We start from the raw sequence: 18,329 nt of genomic DNA on the forward strand, positions 1-18,329 counted from the left end.
TGTATTCAGCATTTCACTGTGAGGTCTACTACACCTGTTGTATTCAGCGTTTCACTGTGAGGTCTACTACATCTGTTGTATTCAGCATTTCACTGTGAGGTATACTACACCTGTTGTATTCAGCATTTCACTGTGAGGTCTACTACACCTGTTGTATTCAGCATTTCACTGTAAGGTCTACACCTGTTGTATTCAGCATTTCACTGTAAGGTCTACACCTGTTGTATTCAGCATTTCACTGTAAGGTCTACTACACCTGTTGTATTCAGCATTTCACTAAGGTCTACACCTGTATTCAGCATTTCCCTGTCAGGACTACTACACCTGTTGTATTCATGTGACAAATACAATTTGATGTGATCCCTGACCTCAACCCCATAAAAACAACTGGAACACCGACTGCGAGCCAGGTCTAATCACCCAACATCAGTGCCCGACCTCACTAATGCTCTTGTGGCTGAATGAGAGCAAGCAGTGTTCCAACATCTAGAGGAAAGCCTTCCCAGAAGAGTGGAGGCTGTTATAGCAGCAATGTTCCAACATCTAGTGGAAAGCCTTTTCCAGAAGAGTGGAGGCTGTTATAGCAGCAATGTTCCAACATCTAGTGGAAAACCTTCCCAGAAGAGTGGAGGCTGTTATAGCAGCAATGTTCCAACATCTAGTGGAAAGTCTTCCCAGAAGAGTGGAGGCTGTTATAGCAGCAATGTTCCAACATCTAGTGGAAAGCCTTCCCAGAAGAGTGGAGGCTGTTATAGCAGCAATGTTCCAACATCTAGTGGAAAGCCTTCCCAGAAGAGTGGAGGCTGTTATAGCAGCAATGTTCCCACATCTAGTGGAAAGCCTTCCCAGAAGAGTGGAGGCTGTTATAGCAGCAATGTTCCAACATCTAGTGGAAAGCCTTCCCAGAAGAGTGGAGGCTGTTATAGCAGCAATGTTCCAACATCTAGTGGAAAGCCTTCCCAGAAGAGTGGAGGCTGTTATAGCAGCAATGTTCCAACATCTAGTGGAAAGCCTTCCCAGAAGAGTGGAGGCTGTTATAGCAGCAATGTTCCAACATCTAGTGGAAAGCCTTCCCAGAAGAGTGGAGGCTGTTATAGCAGCAATGTTCCAACATCTAGTGGAAAGCCTTCCCAGAAGAGTGGAGGCTGTTATAGCAGCAATGTTCCAACATCTAGTGGAAAGCCTTCCCAGAAGAGTGGAGGCTGTTATAGCAGCAATGTTCCAACATCTAGTGGAAAGCCTTCCCAGAAGAGTGGAGGCTGTTATAGCAGCAATGTTCCAACATCTAGTGGAAAGCCTTCCCAGAAGAGTGGAGGCTGTTATAGCAGCAATGTTCCAACATCTAGTGGAAAGCCTTCCCAGAAGAGTGGAGGCTGTTATAGCAGCAATGTTCCAACATCTAGTGGAAAGCCTTCCCAGAAGAGTGGAGGCTGTTATAACAGCAGTGTTCCAACATCTAGTGGAAAGCCTTCCCAGAAGAGTGGAGGCTGTTATAGCAGCAATGTTCCAACATCTAGTGGAAAGCCTTCCCAGAAGAGTGGGGGCTGTTATAGCAGCAATGTTCCAACATCTAGTGGAAAGCCTTCCCAGAAGAGTGGAGGCTGTTATAGCAGAAATGTTCCAGCATCTAGTGGAAAGCCTTCCCAGAAGAGTGGAGGCTGTTATAGCAGCAATGTTCCAACATCTAGTGGAAAGCCTTCCCAGAAGAGTGGAGGCTGTTATAGCAGCAATGTTCCAACATCTAGTGGAAAGCCTTCCCAGAAGAGTGGAGGCTGTTATAGCAGCAATGTTCCAACATCTAGTGGAAAGCCTTCCCAGAAGAGTGGAGGCTGTTATAGCAGCAATGTTCCAACATCTAGTGGAAAGCCTTCCCAGAAGAGTGGAGGCTGTTATAGCAGCAATGTTCCAACATCTAGTGGAAAGCCTTCCCAGAAGAGTGGAGGCTGTTATAGCAGCAATGTTCCAACATCTAGTGGAAAGCCTTCCCAGAAGAGTGGAGGCTGTTATAGCAGCAATGTTCCATCATCTAGTGGAAAGCCTTCCCAGAAGAGTGGAGGCTGTTATAGCAGGAATGTTCCAACATCTAGTGGAAAGCCTTCCCAGAAGAGTGGAGGCTGTTATAGCAGCAATGTTCCAACATCTAGTGGAAAGCCTTCCCAGAAGAGTGGAGGCTGTTATAGCAGCAATGTTCCAACATCTAGTGGAAAACCTTCCCAGAAGAGTGGAGGCTGTTATAGCAGCAATGTTCCAACATCTAGTGGAAAGTCTTCCCAGAAGAGTGGAGGCTGTTATAGCAGCAATGTTCCAACATCTAGTGGAAAGCCTTCCCAGAATAGTGGAGGCTGTTATAGCAGCAATGTTCCAACATCTAGTGGAAAGCCTTCCCAGAAGAGTGGAGGCTGTTATAGCAGCAATGTTCCCACATCTAGTGGAAAGCCTTCCCAGAAGAGTGGAGGCTGTTATAGCAGCAATGTTCCAACATCTAGTGGAAAGCCTTCCCAGAAGAGTGGAGGCTGTTATAGCAGCAATGTTCCAACATCTAGTGGAAAGCCTTCCCAGAAGAGTGGAGGCTGTTATAGCAGCAATGTTCCAACATCTAGTGGAAAGCCTTCCCAGAAGAGTGGAGGCTGTTATAGCAGCAATGTTCCAACATCTAGTGGAAAGCCTTCCCAGAAGAGTGGAGGCTGTTATAGCAGCAATGTTCCAACATCTAGTGGAAAGCCTTCCCAGAAGAGTGGAGGCTGTTATAGCAGCAATGTTCCAACATCTAGTGGAAAGCCTTCCCAGAAGAGTGGAGGCTGTTATAGCAGCAATGTTCCAACATCTAGTGGAAAGCCTTCCCAGAAGAGTGGAGGCTGTTATAGCAGCAATGTTCCAACATCTAGTGGAAAGCCTTCCCAGAAGAGTGGAGGCTGTTATAACAGCAGTGTTCCAACATCTAGTGGAAAGCCTTCCCAGAAGAGTGGAGGCTGTTATAGCAGCAATGTTCCAACATCTAGTGGAAAGCCTTCCCAGAAGAGTGGGGGCTGTTATAGCAGCAATGTTCCAACATCTAGTGGAAAGCCTTCCCAGAAGAGTGGAGGCTGTTATAGCAGCAATGTTCCAGCATCTAGTGGAAAGCCTTCCCAGAAGAGTGGAGGCTGTTATAGCAGCAATGTTCCAACATCTAGTGGAAAGCCTTCCCAGAAGAGTGGAGGCTGTTATAGCAGCAATGTTCCAACATCTAGTGGAAAGCCTTCCCAGAAGAGTGGAGGCTGTTATAGCAGCAATGTTCCAACATCTAGTGGAAAGCCTTCCCAGAAGAGTGGAGGCTGTTATAGCAGCAATGTTCCAACATCTAGTGGAAAGCCTTCCCAGAAGAGTGGAGGCTGTTATAGCAGCAATGTTCCAACATCTAGTGGAAAGCCTTCCCAGAAGAGTGGAGGCTGTTATAGCAGCAATGTTCCAACATCTAGTGGAAAGCCTTCCCAGAAGAGTGGAGGCTGTTATAGCAGCAATGTTCCAACATCTAGTGGAAAGCCTTCCCAGGAGAGTGGAGGCTGTTATAGCAGCAATGTTCCAACATCTAGTGGAAAGCCTTCCCAGAAGAGTGGAGGCTGTTATAGCATCAACAAGTGGGACCAAACTCCATATTAATGCCGATGATTTTAGAATGAGATGTTGGACGAGCAAGTTATGTAGTGTATGCCTGTCCGGTGTGAAGCTGAAATACAAACTGGTCTGAAATAAGTCCTGAGACAGGAACACAGGCAATAATAAAACACACATCAATACTTTTAGCACAATCATATTTTAATGCCCTAGAAAACATATTTAATTTAAATCACTCAATAAAAAGGTTCATTTCAAAAAAAATAAATCAAAACGGAGACGATAGAAAAAAAGAAAATATTTAACTTAGATTAAACAGAATATTTTTCTTCTCCCCCCCCCCCCCCATAAGGAATTGCACTGATCAGAGGAGTGAATGTCAATCAGACCGTGAGAAGGCTGAACAGTACAACAACTTGTGTCAGTGATAACAGCAATGCATTAGTATAGCATGAGCCTAATAATTAACCCACGTGATAACAGCGGACACAAATATAAAGGCTATATATATGTACAGCTCTTTCCTATGTCATTCTGAAGCCGTAACTAGTTTGACATCTAAAAGTCATTCATACATGCAAATCAATATATGGTTTCACAAAGATAATTATAGGTATATAATTGGACATACATTTGAACACGAAAACCCTTTTCAGAAACTCTTTCAATATACAGATCCAAATAATCGTCTCGGTCTCTTAAGTCGCTCAGCTTTTTACCCAAATAATAGTGTAATTTTCAGAGGCCAACTCTTGTAAAGAGGGTTGGCTACCCAACCCTGCAACATGCCTTAGCAGAGAGCTAAGCAGCCAGTCAGTCCCATTATTAAGACAGTGTTCATAGATTTAAAGACTTCCTGTGTTCGTAGATTTAAAGACTTCCTGTGTTCTAAATAGTCCACTACTTTGACCTCTACATGAGGCTAGGGGGACTAGGTATCGCCCTTTGACCTCTACATGAGGCTAGGGGGACTAGGTATCGCCCTTTGACCTCTACATGAGGCTAGGGGGACTAGGTATCGCCCTTTCCCTTTCAGGATGCAGGCGTGCGCTTGGAAGGTTGCTATGGGCAACGCCGCCATCACATTACACTCGATAGAATCACGTACGACACAGGACACGAGAGTCATAAAAGAGGGTTTTTTACGAATGTTTATGCCGCTTTGTGTCACGTCATAAGATGACCGATCGCTCAACCTCAGCGTCAGTAGTTTTTTTTACCGTGTGTTTCTTCTTCTAACTGAAACAGGAAGACGAACCTGTAAAAGGAGCAGGACAGTCGCGCCGTGGAGTCAACGACTGGCGGTGAGTCAACACGTAGGAATCATCAGGAAACTAAACAGAAAATGACGGTCGATGTTCTGGTCTGAGGCGATAAGACGGGGCCCACCAAGGTTTTTTGGGGGTCCATTTCCATTCCAATTCTCTGCAAATGCATTTTAAACTAGGAACATTTTTGAATTTTGGTTAACTTTCTGAATTGGAATGGACCCCCCAATCCTGATGAGCACCTTATACTGTTATCTTAAGACATTTTGACCAATGAAGACAGCAAGTCAATGAAATGTACAAAACAGGTTCATCATAGTGTTAAACATACAACACAATCAAAGAACCATCTACTGTAGTCAGCTAGTATAGCAACAATATTACACATGAAATACCTCTCCCAAAAAAAGCTATTTTAAAGCAGAACAGCAAATGGCAGTAGTAACGTCTGCCAAGACTACGGTTAAATGGTCGTTACCCCGCCCCCCCCCCCCCCCCCATTTGTTTAAAAGCTTTAATTTTGGATATATAGGGTTTTATTTTGACAGCGACGATATTGTTTAATTTTTTCAACATTTCTTTTTCAAATCGTCCTGATCTTTTGGGGTCTGTGTGTCCTATAGTAGTCAGTGTGTGTGTGTGTGTGTGTGGGTCTGTGTGTCCTATAGTAGTCAGTGTGTGTGTGTGTGTGTGTGGGTCTGTGTGTCCTATAGTAGTCAGCGTGTGGGTCTGTGTGTCCTATAGTAGTCAGTGTGTGGGTCTGTGTGTCCTATAGTAGTCAGTGTGTGTGTGTGTGTGGGTCTGTGTGTCCTATAGTAGTCAGTGTGTGTGTGTGTGTGGGTCTGTGTGTCCTATAGTAGTCAGTGTGTATGTGGGTCTGTGTGTCCTATAGTAGTCAGTGTGTGTGTGTGTATGTGGGTCTGTGTGTCCTATAGTAGTCAGTGTGTGTGTGTGTGTGTGTGGGTCTGTGTGTCCTATAGTAGTCAGTGTGTGTATGTGGGTCTGTGTGTCCTATAGTAGTCAGTGTGTGTATGTGGGTCTGTGTGTCCTATAGTAGTCAGTGTGTGTGTGGGTCTGTGTGTCCTATAGTAGTCAGTGTGTGTGTGTATGTGGGGTCTGTGTGTCCTATAGTAGTCAGTGTGTGTGTATGTGGGTCTGTGTGTCCTATAGTAGTCAGTGTGTGTGTATGTGGGTCTGTGTGTCCTATAGTAGTCAGTGTGTGTGTATGTGGGTCTGTGTGTCCTATAGTAGTCAGTGTGTATGTGGGTCTGTGTGTCCTATAGTAGTCAGTGTGTGTGTGTGTGTGTGTGTGTGTGTGTGTGTGTGTGTGTGTGTGTGTGTCCTATAGTAGTCAGTGTGTGTGTGGGTCTGTGTGTCCTATAGTAGTCAGTGTGTGTGTATGTGGGTCTGTGTGTCCTATAGTAGTCAGTGTGTGTGTGGGTCTGTGTGTCCTATAGTAGTCAGTGTGTGGGTCTGTGTGTCCTATAGTAGTCAGTGTGTGGGTCTGTGTGTCCTATAGTAGTCAGTGTGTGTGTATGTGGGTCTGTGTGTCCTATAGTAGTCAGTGTGTGTGTATGTGGGTCTGTGTGTCCTATAGTAGTCAGTGTGTGTGTGGGTCTGTGTGTCCTATAGTAGTCAGTGTGTGTGTGGGTCTGTGTGTCCTATAGTAGTCAGTGTGTGTGTGGGTCTGTGTGTCCTATAGTAGTCAGTGTGTGTGTATGTGGGTCTGTGTGTCCTATAGTAGTCAGTGTGTGTGTATGTGGGTCTGTGTGTCCTATAGTAGTCAGTGTGTGTGTATGTGGGTCTGTGTGTCCTATAGTAGTCAGTGTGTGTGTATGTGGGTCTGTGTGTCCTATAGTAGTCAGTGTGTGTGTATGTGGGTCTGTGTGTCCTATAGTAGTCAGTGTGTGTGTGTGTCTGTGTGTCCTATAGTAGTCAGTGTGTGTGTATGTGGGTCTGTGTGTCCTATAGTAGTCAGTGTGTGTGTATGTGGGTCTGTGTGTCCTATAGTAGTCAGTGTGTGTGTATGTGGGTCTGTGTGTCCTATAGTAGTCAGTGTGTGTGTATGTGGGTCTGTGTGTCCTATAGTAGTCAGTGTGTGTGTGTGTGTGTCTGTGTGTCCTATAGTAGTCAGTGTGTGTGTGTGTGTGGGTCTGTGTGTCCTATAGTAGTCAGTGTGTGTGTATGTGTGGGTCTGTGTGTCCTATAGTAGTCAGTGTGTGTACACAGTGCAGCTACTGACACGTGTTGCCATGGTTACTCAGAGTAGTACTACAAAGTCTCCTCATATCCAGCAATAAAAGCCCCTTTCATAATCTGCATGAGGTGCCTGTGTGTGTGTGTGTGGATCTATTTGTATAGAACGTGAGCTGCCGCTGAGGGGGGGGGGGGTTACTAAAGTTTGGGGCAGCTGCTGGCTGGTGACTAGGGGTAGCATGAGGAACATATCTGTACATGTCTGTGATATAGATAGATATACTTGGCTTTAGTGCCGCGAACTCTCTCACCCTTTCAGCAGTCACTGAGCTACAACCAGCGGATTGGTGTAAAGCAAGGAATCTACCGCATTACTTAAAGACGAGGAAGCATTTTAATATTTTTATTTTTTTTAAGTACTCAAAAATCTCTCTACCCCGTCCCTCGACCCCGTCCCAGTTCATATCGTGTTCTCTTCTTCTGGGACCGTACGCGTCAAGCAGTTCAGAGTAGGAGCATCAATAAGGCCTTTTATATAATGAATGAATAGGATTAGATAGAGTAGGAGTGCTGATCTAGGATCAGGTCCATCCTGTTCAAGATGTTTAATACATAAAGCCTCAGGTCTCTTGAGTTGTAACCTATAGTGTTGTTACCTCTACTTTAATCTTCCACCTCCTCCTCCTCCTCTCCAACTCTTCTTCTCCACCACCTCTCCTCCTCCTCCTCCCTCACCTCTCCAACTCTTCTTCTCCACCACCTCTCCTCCTCCTCCCTCCCTCCCTCCCGCCCTCACCCCCTCTCCTTCACCTCTCCTCTACGGTGTTTGCAGCAGAGGCTCCTCCGTCTCCAGTTGGGCCAGCTGTCTCCTGAGGTTGTTGACTTTATTCTGCAGCTCTTTGTTGTAATGTATGATATGAACCATCTCGTCGTAGGCCTCATCCAGACACCTGGAACTGCGCTTCCAACGCAAGAACACACCTTGGGGACAGAGAGAGAGAAAATGAGTGAGAGAGAGAGAGAGAGAGAGAGAGATAGAGAGAAAATGAGTGAGAGACAGAGAGAGAAAATGAGTGAGAGAGAGACAGAGAGAGAGAGAGAGAGAGAAAACGAGTGAGAGAGACAGAGAGAAAGAGCGAGAAAATGAGTGAGAGAGAGAGACAGAGAGAGACAGAGACAGAGAGAGAGAGAACATAAGTGAGAGAGAGCCAGAGAGAGAGAGAAAATGAGTGAGAGAGAGAGCCAGAGAGAGAGAGAGAGAAAGAGAGAGAGAGAGAAAACGAGTGAGAGAGAAATAAAATGAGTGAGAGAGAGAGCCAGAGAGGGAGAGAGAGAAAATGAGTGAGAGAGAGACAGAGAGAGAGAAAGAGAGAAAATGAGTGAGAGAGCGACAGAGAGAGAGAGAGAAAATGAGTGAGAGAGAGACAGAGAGAGAAAATTAGTGAGAGAGAGACAAAGAGAGAGAAAATGAATGAGAGAGAGACAGAGAGAGAGAGTGAGAGAGAGACAGAGAGAGAGAGTGAGAGAGAGACAGAGAGAGAGAGAGAGAGAGAGAGAGAGAGAGAGAGAGAGAGAGAGAGAGAGAGAAAGAAAATGAGTGAGAGAGAGACAGAGAGAGACAGAGAGAGAAAGAGAGAGAAAATGAGTGAGAGAGAGAGAGAAAGAAAATGAGTGAGAGAGAGAGCCGGAGAGAGACAGTTAGTGGGAGCATCCCCAAATGGAACCCTATTCCCTATATAGTGCCCTACTTTATACTACAGCCCTATTCCCTATATAGTGCCCTACTTTACACTACAGCCCTATTCCCTATATAGTGCACTACTTTACACTACAGCCCTATTCCCTATATAGTGCCCTACTTTACACTACAGCCCTATTCCCTATATAGTGCACTACTTTACACTACAGCCCTATTCCCTATATAATGCACTACAGCCCTATTCCCTATATAGTGCCCTACTTTACACTACAGCCCTATTCCCTATAGAGTGCACTACTTTACACTACAGCCCTATTCCCTATATAAAGCACTACAGCCCTATTCCCTATATAGTGCCCTACTTTACACTACAGCCCTATTCCCTATAGAGTGCCCTACTTTACACTACAGCCCTATTCCCTATACAGTGCACTACTTTACACTACAGCCCTATTCCCTATATAATGCACTACTTTACACTACAGCCCTATTCCCTATATAGTGCACTACTTTACACTACAGCCCTATTCCCTATATAATGCACTACTTTACACTACAGCCCTATTCCCTATATAGTGCACTACTTTACACTACAGCCCTATTCCCTATATAGTACACTACTCTATACTACAGCCCTATTCCCTATATATTGCACTACTTTACACTACAGCCCTATTCCCTATACAGTGCACTACTTTACACTACAGCCCTATTCCCTATATAATGCACTACTTTACACTACAGCCCTATTCCCTATATAGTGCCCTACTTTACACTACAGCCCTATTCCCTATATAGTGCCCTACTTTACACTACAGCCTTATTCCCTATATAATGCACTACAGCCCCATTCCCTATATAGTGCCCTACTTTACACTACAGCCCTATTCCCTATATAGTGCACTACAGCCCTATTCCCTATATAGTGCACTACTTTATACTATAGCCATATTCCCTATATAGTGCACTACTTTACACTACAGCCCTATTCCCTATACAGTGCACTACTTTACACTACAGCCCTATTCCCTATATAGTGCCCTACTTTACACTACAGCCCTATTCCCTATATAATGCACTACAAACCCATTCCCTATATAGTGCCCTACTTTACACTACAGCCCTATTCCCTATATAGTGCCCTACTTTACACTACAGCCCTATTCTCTATATAATTCCCTACTTTACACTACAGCCCTATTCCCTATATAGTGCACTACTTTATACAACAGCCCTATTCTCTATATAGTGTACTACTTCACACTACAGCCCTATTCCCTATACAGTGCACTACTTTATACTACAGCCCTATTCCCTATATAGTGCACTACTTTACACTACAGCCCTATTCCCTATACAGTGTACTACTTCACACTACAGCCCTATTCCCTATATAGTGTACTACTTTTGACCAGGGCCCATAGGAGGGCTTGGTGGACTGAAAAAGTCTCCGTAGCAGCATAACATCTTGGCCTATAGGGCTATGCTTATGGCCTGCAGGGGATTCTTCAAGCACCAGTTCAGCATGTATATTTGAGCCATAAAGTTTTTAAATACAGGTTGAAACCAAGTCAACCCTCAGGCCTCGTGCCCCAGGCCTCTATGTTCAGCTGATGCAAGAGCAAGCAAAACTTAGTCGGGACTTTTATTTTTGCCGTTGATTAAGCAAGTAAGTAATTGAGAAACATTCTCAATGACCAGATCAAGAAGGAGAAATTAAGGAAAACGGACAACGATTAAGAAAGAAAAGGCTATGGGCTCTGAACATTTTAAAGAGATGCTGCCTTCGTGTACATATCTAGCTCAAATACCTTATCTATCCTGATGCCTTGTCGCTTTACCCTGCCTTCAATTTCTATTAAAAAAGCTGTTCTTTTTGAGAGTGAAAACCAGAAAAAAAAAAAATGGGAAAACCATAAACCTAGAAAAACAAAACCTCTGGTACTCCCTGTATATAGCTCCACATTGATCTGGTACTTCCTGTATATAGCTCCACATTGAACTGGTACTTCCTGTATATAGCTCCACATTGATCTGGTACTTCCTGTATATAGCTCCACATTGATCTGGTACTTCCTGTATATAGCTCCACATTGATCTGGTACTTCCTGTATATAGCTCCACGTTGATCTGGTACTGGTACTTCCTGTATATAGCTCCACATTGATCTGGTACTTCCTGTATATAGCTCCACATTGATCTGGTACTTCCTGTATATAGCTCCACAGTGATCTGGTACTCCCTGTATATAGCTCCACATTGATCTGGTACTGGTACTCCCTGTATATAGCTCCACATTGATCTGGCACTTCCTGTATATAGCTCCACGTTGATCTGGTACTGGTACTTCCTGTATATAGCTCCACATTGATCTGGTACTTCCTGTATATAGCTCCACATTGATCTGGTACTTCCTGTATATAGCTCCACATTGATCTGGTACTTCCTGTATATAGCTCCACATTGATCTGGTACTTCCTGTATATAGCTCCACATTGATCTCTTACTTCCTGTATATAGCTCCACAGTGATCTGGTACTCCCTGTATATAGCTCCACATTGATCTGGTACTTCCTGTATATAGCTCCACATTGATCTGGTACTGGTACTCCCTGTATATAGCTCCACATTGATCTGGTACTCCCTGTATATAGCTCCACATTGATCTGGTACTTCCTGTATATAGCTCCACATTGATCTGGTACTGGTACTTCCTGTCTAATAGCTCCACATTGATCTGGTACTCCCTGTATATAGCTCGACATTGATCTGGTACTTCCTGTATATAGCTCAAAATTGATCTGGTAATTCCTGTATATAGCTCCACAGTGATCTGGTACTCACTGTATATAGCTCTACATTGATCTGGTACTGGTACTTCCTGTATATAGCTCCACATTGATCTGGTACTGGTACTTCCTGTATATAGCTCCACATTGATCTGGTACTTCCTGTATATAGCTCCACATTGATCTGGTACTGGTACTTCCTGTATATAGCTCCACATTGATCTGGTACTGGTACTCCCTGTATACAGCTTCACATTGATCTGGTACTCCCTGTATATAGCTCCACATTGATCTGGTACTTCCTGTATATAGCTCCACATTGATCTGGTACTTCCTGTATATAGCTCCACATTGATCTGGTACTGGTACTTCCTGTATATAGCTCCACATTGATCTGGTACTCCCTGTATATAGCTCCACATTGATCTGGTACTTCCTGTATATAGCTCCACATTGATCTGGTACTTCCTGTATATAGCTCCACATTGATCTGGTACTTCCTGTATATAGCTCCACATTGATCTGGTACTTCCTGTATATAGCTCCACAGTGATCTGGTACTCCCTGTATATAGCTCCACATTGATCTGGTACTGGTACTCCCTGTATATAGCTCCACATTGATCTGGTACTCCCTGTATATAGCTCCACATTGATCTGGTACTTCCTGTATATAGCTCCACATTGATCTGGTACTCCCTGTATATAGCTCCACATTGATCTGGTACTTCCTGTATATAGCTCCACATTGATCTGGTAATTCCTGTATATAGCTCCACAGTGATCTGGTACTCACTGTATATAGCTCTACATTGATCTGGTACTGGTACTTCCTGTATATAGCTCCACATTGATCTGGTACTGGTACTTCCTGTATATAGCTCCACATTGATCTGGTACTGGTACTTCCTGTATATAGCTCCACATTGATCTGGTACTGGTACTCCCTGTATATAGCTTCACATTGATCTGGTACTCCCTGTATATAGCTCCACATTGATCTGGTACTTCCTGTATATAGCTCCACATTGATCTGGTACTTCCTGTATATAGCTCCACATTGAACTGGTACTGGTACTTCCTGTATATAGCTCCACATTGATCTGGTACTCCCTGTATATAGCTCCACATTGATCTGGTACTTCCTGTATATAGCTCCACATTGATCTGGTACTTCCTGTATATAGCTCCACAGTGATCTGGTACTCCCTGTATATAGCTCCACATTGATCTGGTACTGGTACTCCCTGTATATAGCTCCACATTGATCTGGTACTCCCTGTATATAGCTCCACATTGATCTGGTACTTCCTGTATATAGCTCCACATTGATCTGGTACTGGTACTTCCTGTCTAATAGCTCCACATTGATCTGGTACTCCCTGTATATAGCTCCACATTGATCTGGTACTGGTACTTCCTGTATATAGCTCCACATTGATCTGGTACTGGTACTTCCTGTATATAGCTCCACATTGATCTGGTACTGGTACTCCCTGTATATAGCTTCACATTGATCTGGTACTCCCTGTATATAGCTCCACATTGATCTGGTACTTCCTGTATATAGCTCCACATTGATCTGGTACTTCCTGTATATAGCTCCACATTGATCTGGTACTGGTACTTCCTGTATATAGCTCCACATTGATCTGGTACTCCCTGTATATAGCTCCACATTGATCTGGTACTTCCTGTATATAGCTCCACATTGATCTGGTACTTCCTGTATATAGCTCCACAGTGATCTGGTACTCCCTGTATATAGCTCCACATTGATCTGGTACTGGTACTCCCTGTATATAGCTCCACATTGATCTGGTACTCCCTGTATATAGCTCCACATTGATCTGGTACTTCCTGTATATAGCTCCACATTGATCTGGTACTGGTACTTCCTGTCTAATAGCTCCACATTGATCTGGTACTCCCTGTATATAGCTCCACATTGATCTGGTACTTCCTGTATACAGCTCCACATTGATCTGGTAATTCCTGTATATAGCTCCACAGTGATCTGGTACTCACTGTATATAGCTCTACATTGATCTGGTACTGGTACTTCCTGTATATAGCTCCACATTGATCTGGTACTGGTACTCCCTGTATATAGCTCCACATTGATCTGGTACTTCCTGTATATAGCTCCACATTGATCTGGTACTCCCTGTATATAGCTCCACATTGATCTGGTACTTCCTGTATATAGCTCCACATTGATCTGGTAATTCCTGTATATAGCTCCACAGTGATCTGGTACTTCCTGTATATAGCTCCACATTGATCTGGTACTGGTACTTCCTGTCTAATAGCTCCACATTGATCTGGTACTCCCTGTATATAGCTCCACATTGATCTGGTACTTCCTGTATACAGCTCCACATTGATCTGGTAATTCCTGTATATAGCTCCACAGTGATCTGGTACTCACTGTATATAGCTCTACATTGATCTGGTACTGGTATTTCCTGTATATAGCTCCACATTGATCTGGTACTGGTACTCCCTGTATATAGCTCCACATTGATCTGGTACTTCCTGTATATAGCTCCACATTGATCTGGTACTCCCTGTATATAGCTCCACATTGATCTGGTACTTCCTGTATATAGCTCCACATTGATCTGGTAATTCCTGTATATAGCTCCACAGTGATCTGGTACTCCCTGTATATAGCTCCACATTGATCTGGTACTTCCTGTATATAGCTCCACATTGATCTGGTACTTCCTGTATATAGCTCCACATTGATCTGGTACTCCCTGTATATAGCTCCACATTGATCTGGTACTTCCTGTATATAGCTCCACATTGATCTGGTACTCCCTGTATATAGCTCTACATTGATCTGGTACTGGTACTTCCTGTATATAGCTCCACATTGATCTGGTACTGGCACTTCCTGTATATAGCTCCACATTGATCTGGTACTTCCTGTATATAGCTCCACATTGATCTGGTACTGGTACTTCCTGTATATAGCTCCACATTGATCTGGTACTGGTACTCCCTGTATATAGCTTCACATTGATCTGGTACTCCCTGTATATAGCTCCACATTGATCTGGTACTTCCTGTATATAGCTCCACATTGATCTGGTACTTCCTGTATATAGCTCCACATTGATCTGGTACTTCCTGTATATAGCTCCACATTGATCTGGTACTGGTACTTCCTGTATATAGCTCCACATTGATCTGGTACTCCCTGTATATAGCTCCACATTGATCTGGTACTTCCTGTATATAGCTCCACATTGATCTGGTACTTCCTGTATATAGCTCCACAGTGATCTGGTACTCCCTGTATATAGCTCCACATTGATCTGGTACTGGTACTCCCTGTATATAGCTCCACATTGATCTGGTACTCCCTGTATATAGCTCCACATTGATCTGGTACTTCCTGTATATAGCTCCACATTGATCTGGTACTGGTACTTCCTGTCTAATAGCTCCACATTGATCTGGTACTCCCTGTATATAGCTCCACATTGATCTGGTACTTCCTGTATACAGCTCCACATTGATCTGGTAATTCCTGTATATAGCTCCACAGTGATCTGGTACTCACTGTATATAGCTCTACATTGATCTGGTACTGGCACTTCCTGTATATGGCTCCACATTGATCTGGTACTTCCTGTATATAGCTCCACATTGATCTGGTACTGGTACTTCCTGTATATAGCTCCAAATTGATCTGGTACTGGTACTCCCTGTATATAGCTTCACATTGATCTGGTACTCCCTGTATATAGCTCCACATTGATCTGGTACTTCCTGTATATAGCTCCACATTGATCTGGTACTTCCTGTATATAGCTCCACATTGATCTGGTACTGGTACTTCCTGTATATAGCTCCACATTGATCTGGTACTTCCTGTATATAGCTCCACATTGATCTGCTACTTCCTGTATATAGCTACACATTGATCTGGTACTCCCTGTATATAGCTCCACATTGATCTGGTACTCCCTGTATATAGCTCCACATTGATCTGGTACTTCCTGTATATAGCTCCACATTGATCTGGTACTCCCTGTATATAGCTCCACATTGATCTGGTACTTCCTGTATATAGCTCCACATTGATCTGGTACTGGTACTCCCTGTATATAGCTCCACATTGATCTGGTACTGGTACTTCCTGTATATAGCTCCACAATGATCTGGTACTTCCTGTATATAGCTCCACATTGATCTGGTACTCCCTGTATATAGCTCCACATTGATCTGGTACTTCCTGTATATAGCTCCACATTGATCTGGTACTGGTATTTCCTGTATATAGCTCCAAATTGATCTGGTACTGGTACTCCCTGTATATAGCTTCACATTGATCTGGTACTCCCTGTATATAGCTCCACATTGATCTGGTACTGGTACTCCCTGTATATAGCTTCACATTGATCTGGTACTCCCTGTATATAGCTCCACATTGATCTGGTACTTCCTGTATATAGCTCCACATTGATCTGGTACTTCCTGTATATAGCTCCACATTGATCTGGTACTGGTACTTCCTGTATATAGCTCCACATTGATCTGGTACTCCCTGTATATAGCTCCACATTGATCTGGTACTTCCTGTATATAGCTCCACATTGATCTGGTACTTCCTGTATATAGCTCCACAGTGATCTGGTACTCCCTGTATATAGCTCCACATTGATCTGGTACTGGTACTCCCTGTATATAGCTCCACATTGATCTGGTACTCCCTGTATATAGCTCCACATTGATCTGGTACTTCCTGTATATAGCTCCACATTGATCTGGTACTGGTACTTCCTGTCTAATAGCTCCACATTGATCTGGTACTCCCTGTATATAGCTCCACATTGATCTGGTACTTCCTGTATACAGCTCCACATTGATCTGGTAATTCCTGTATATAGCTCCACAGTGATCTGGTACTCACTGTATATAGCTCTACATTGATCTGGTACTGGCACTTCCTGTATATGGCTCCACATTGATCTGGTACTTCCTGTATATAGCTCCACATTGATCTGGTACTGGTACTTCCTGTATATAGCTCCAAATTGATCTGGTACTGGTACTCCCTGTATATAGCTTCACATTGATCTGGTACTCCCTGTATATAGCTCCACATTGATCTGGTACTTCCTGTATATAGCTCCACATTGATCTGGTACTTCCTGTATATAGCTCCACATTGATCTGGTACTGGTACTTCCTGTATATAGCTCCACATTGATCTGGTACTTCCTGTATATAGCTCCACATTGATCTGCTACTTCCTGTATATAGCTACACATTGATCTGGTACTCCCTGTATATAGCTCCACATTGATCTGGTACTCCCTGTATATAGCTCCACATTGATCTGGTACTTCCTGTATATAGCTCCACATTGATCTGGTACTCCCTGTATATAGCTCCACATTGATCTGGTACTTCCTGTATATAGCTCCACATTGATCTGGTACTGGTACTCCCTGTATATAGCTCCACATTGATCTGGTACTGGTACTTCCTGTATATAGCTCCACAATGATCTGGTACTTCCTGTATATAGCTCCACATTGATCTGGTACTCCCTGTATATAGCTCCACATTGATCTGGTACTTCCTGTATATAGCTCCACATTGATCTGGTACTGGTATTTCCTGTATATAGCTCCAAATTGATCTGGTACTGGTACTCCCTGTATATAGCTTCACATTGATCTGGTACTCCCTGTATATAGCTCCACATTGATCTGGTACTGGTACTCCCTGTATATAGCTTCACATTGATCTGGTACTCCCTGTATATAGCTCCACATTGATCTGGTACTTCCTGTATATAGCTCCACATTGATCTGGTACTTCCTGTATATAGCTCAACATTGATCTGGTACTGGTACTTCCTGTATATAGCTCCACATTGATCTGGTACTTCCTGTATATAGCTCCACATTGATCTGGTACTCCCTGTATATAGCTCCACATTGATCTGGTACTCCCTGTATATAGCTCCACATTGATCTGGTACTGGTACTTCCTGTATATAGCTCCACATTGATCTGGTACTTCCTGTATATAGCTCCACATTGATCTGGTACTTCCTGCATATAGCTCCACATTGATCTGGTACTCCCTGTATATAGCTCCACATTGATCTGGTACATCCTGCATATAGCTCCACATTGATCTGGTACTCCCTGTATATAGCTCCACATTGATCTGGTACTTCCTGTATATAGCTCCACATTGATCTGGTACTCCCTGTATATAGCTCCACATTGATCTGGTACTTCCTGTATATAGCTCCACATTGATCTGGTACTGGTACTCCCTGTATATAGCTCCACATTGATCTGGTACTCCCTGTATATAGCTCCACATTGATCTGGTACTTCCTGTATATAGCTCCACATTGATCTGGTACTTCCTGTATATAGCTCCACAGTGATCTGGTACTCCCTGTATATAGCTCCACATTGATCTGGTACTGGTACTCCCTGTATATAGCTCCACATTGATCTGGTACTCCCTGTATATAGCTCCACATTGATCTGGTACTTCCTGTATATAGCTCCAAATTGATCTGGTACTGGTACTTCCTGTCTAATAGCTCCACATTGATCTGGTACTCCCTGTATATAGCTCCACATTGATCTGGTACTTCCTGTATATAGCTCCACATTGATCTGGTAATTCCTGTATATAGCTCCACAGTGATCTGGTACTCACTGTATATAGCTCTACATTGATCTGGTACTGGTACTTCCTGTATATAGCTCCATATTGATCTGGTACATCCTGTATATAG

The 18,329-nt window shown here is 43.6% G+C and overlaps 1 protein-coding gene across 3 annotated transcripts in view; it reads right to left on the reverse strand.

The window, feature by feature from the left end:
- Positions 1-7,824: 7,824 nt before the first annotated feature.
- mtmr9 (myotubularin related protein 9) overlaps positions 7,825-18,329 on the reverse strand; it is a 77,522-nt gene continuing 67,017 nt past the window's right edge. For all 3 annotated transcript variants that reach the window (XM_055911752.1, XM_055911751.1, XM_055911753.1), the window contains exon 11: positions 7,825-8,036. In XM_055911752.1, the coding sequence (XP_055767727.1) occupies positions 7,873-8,036 (164 nt within the window). In that variant the 3' untranslated portion in view covers positions 7,825-7,872. The remainder of the gene's footprint in view (positions 8,037-18,329) is intronic.

Source organism: Salvelinus fontinalis, unplaced genomic scaffold (genome assembly GCF_029448725.1).
Source record: "Salvelinus fontinalis isolate EN_2023a unplaced genomic scaffold, ASM2944872v1 scaffold_0089, whole genome shotgun sequence".
Lineage (NCBI taxonomy): Eukaryota > Metazoa > Chordata > Actinopteri > Salmoniformes > Salmonidae > Salvelinus > Salvelinus fontinalis.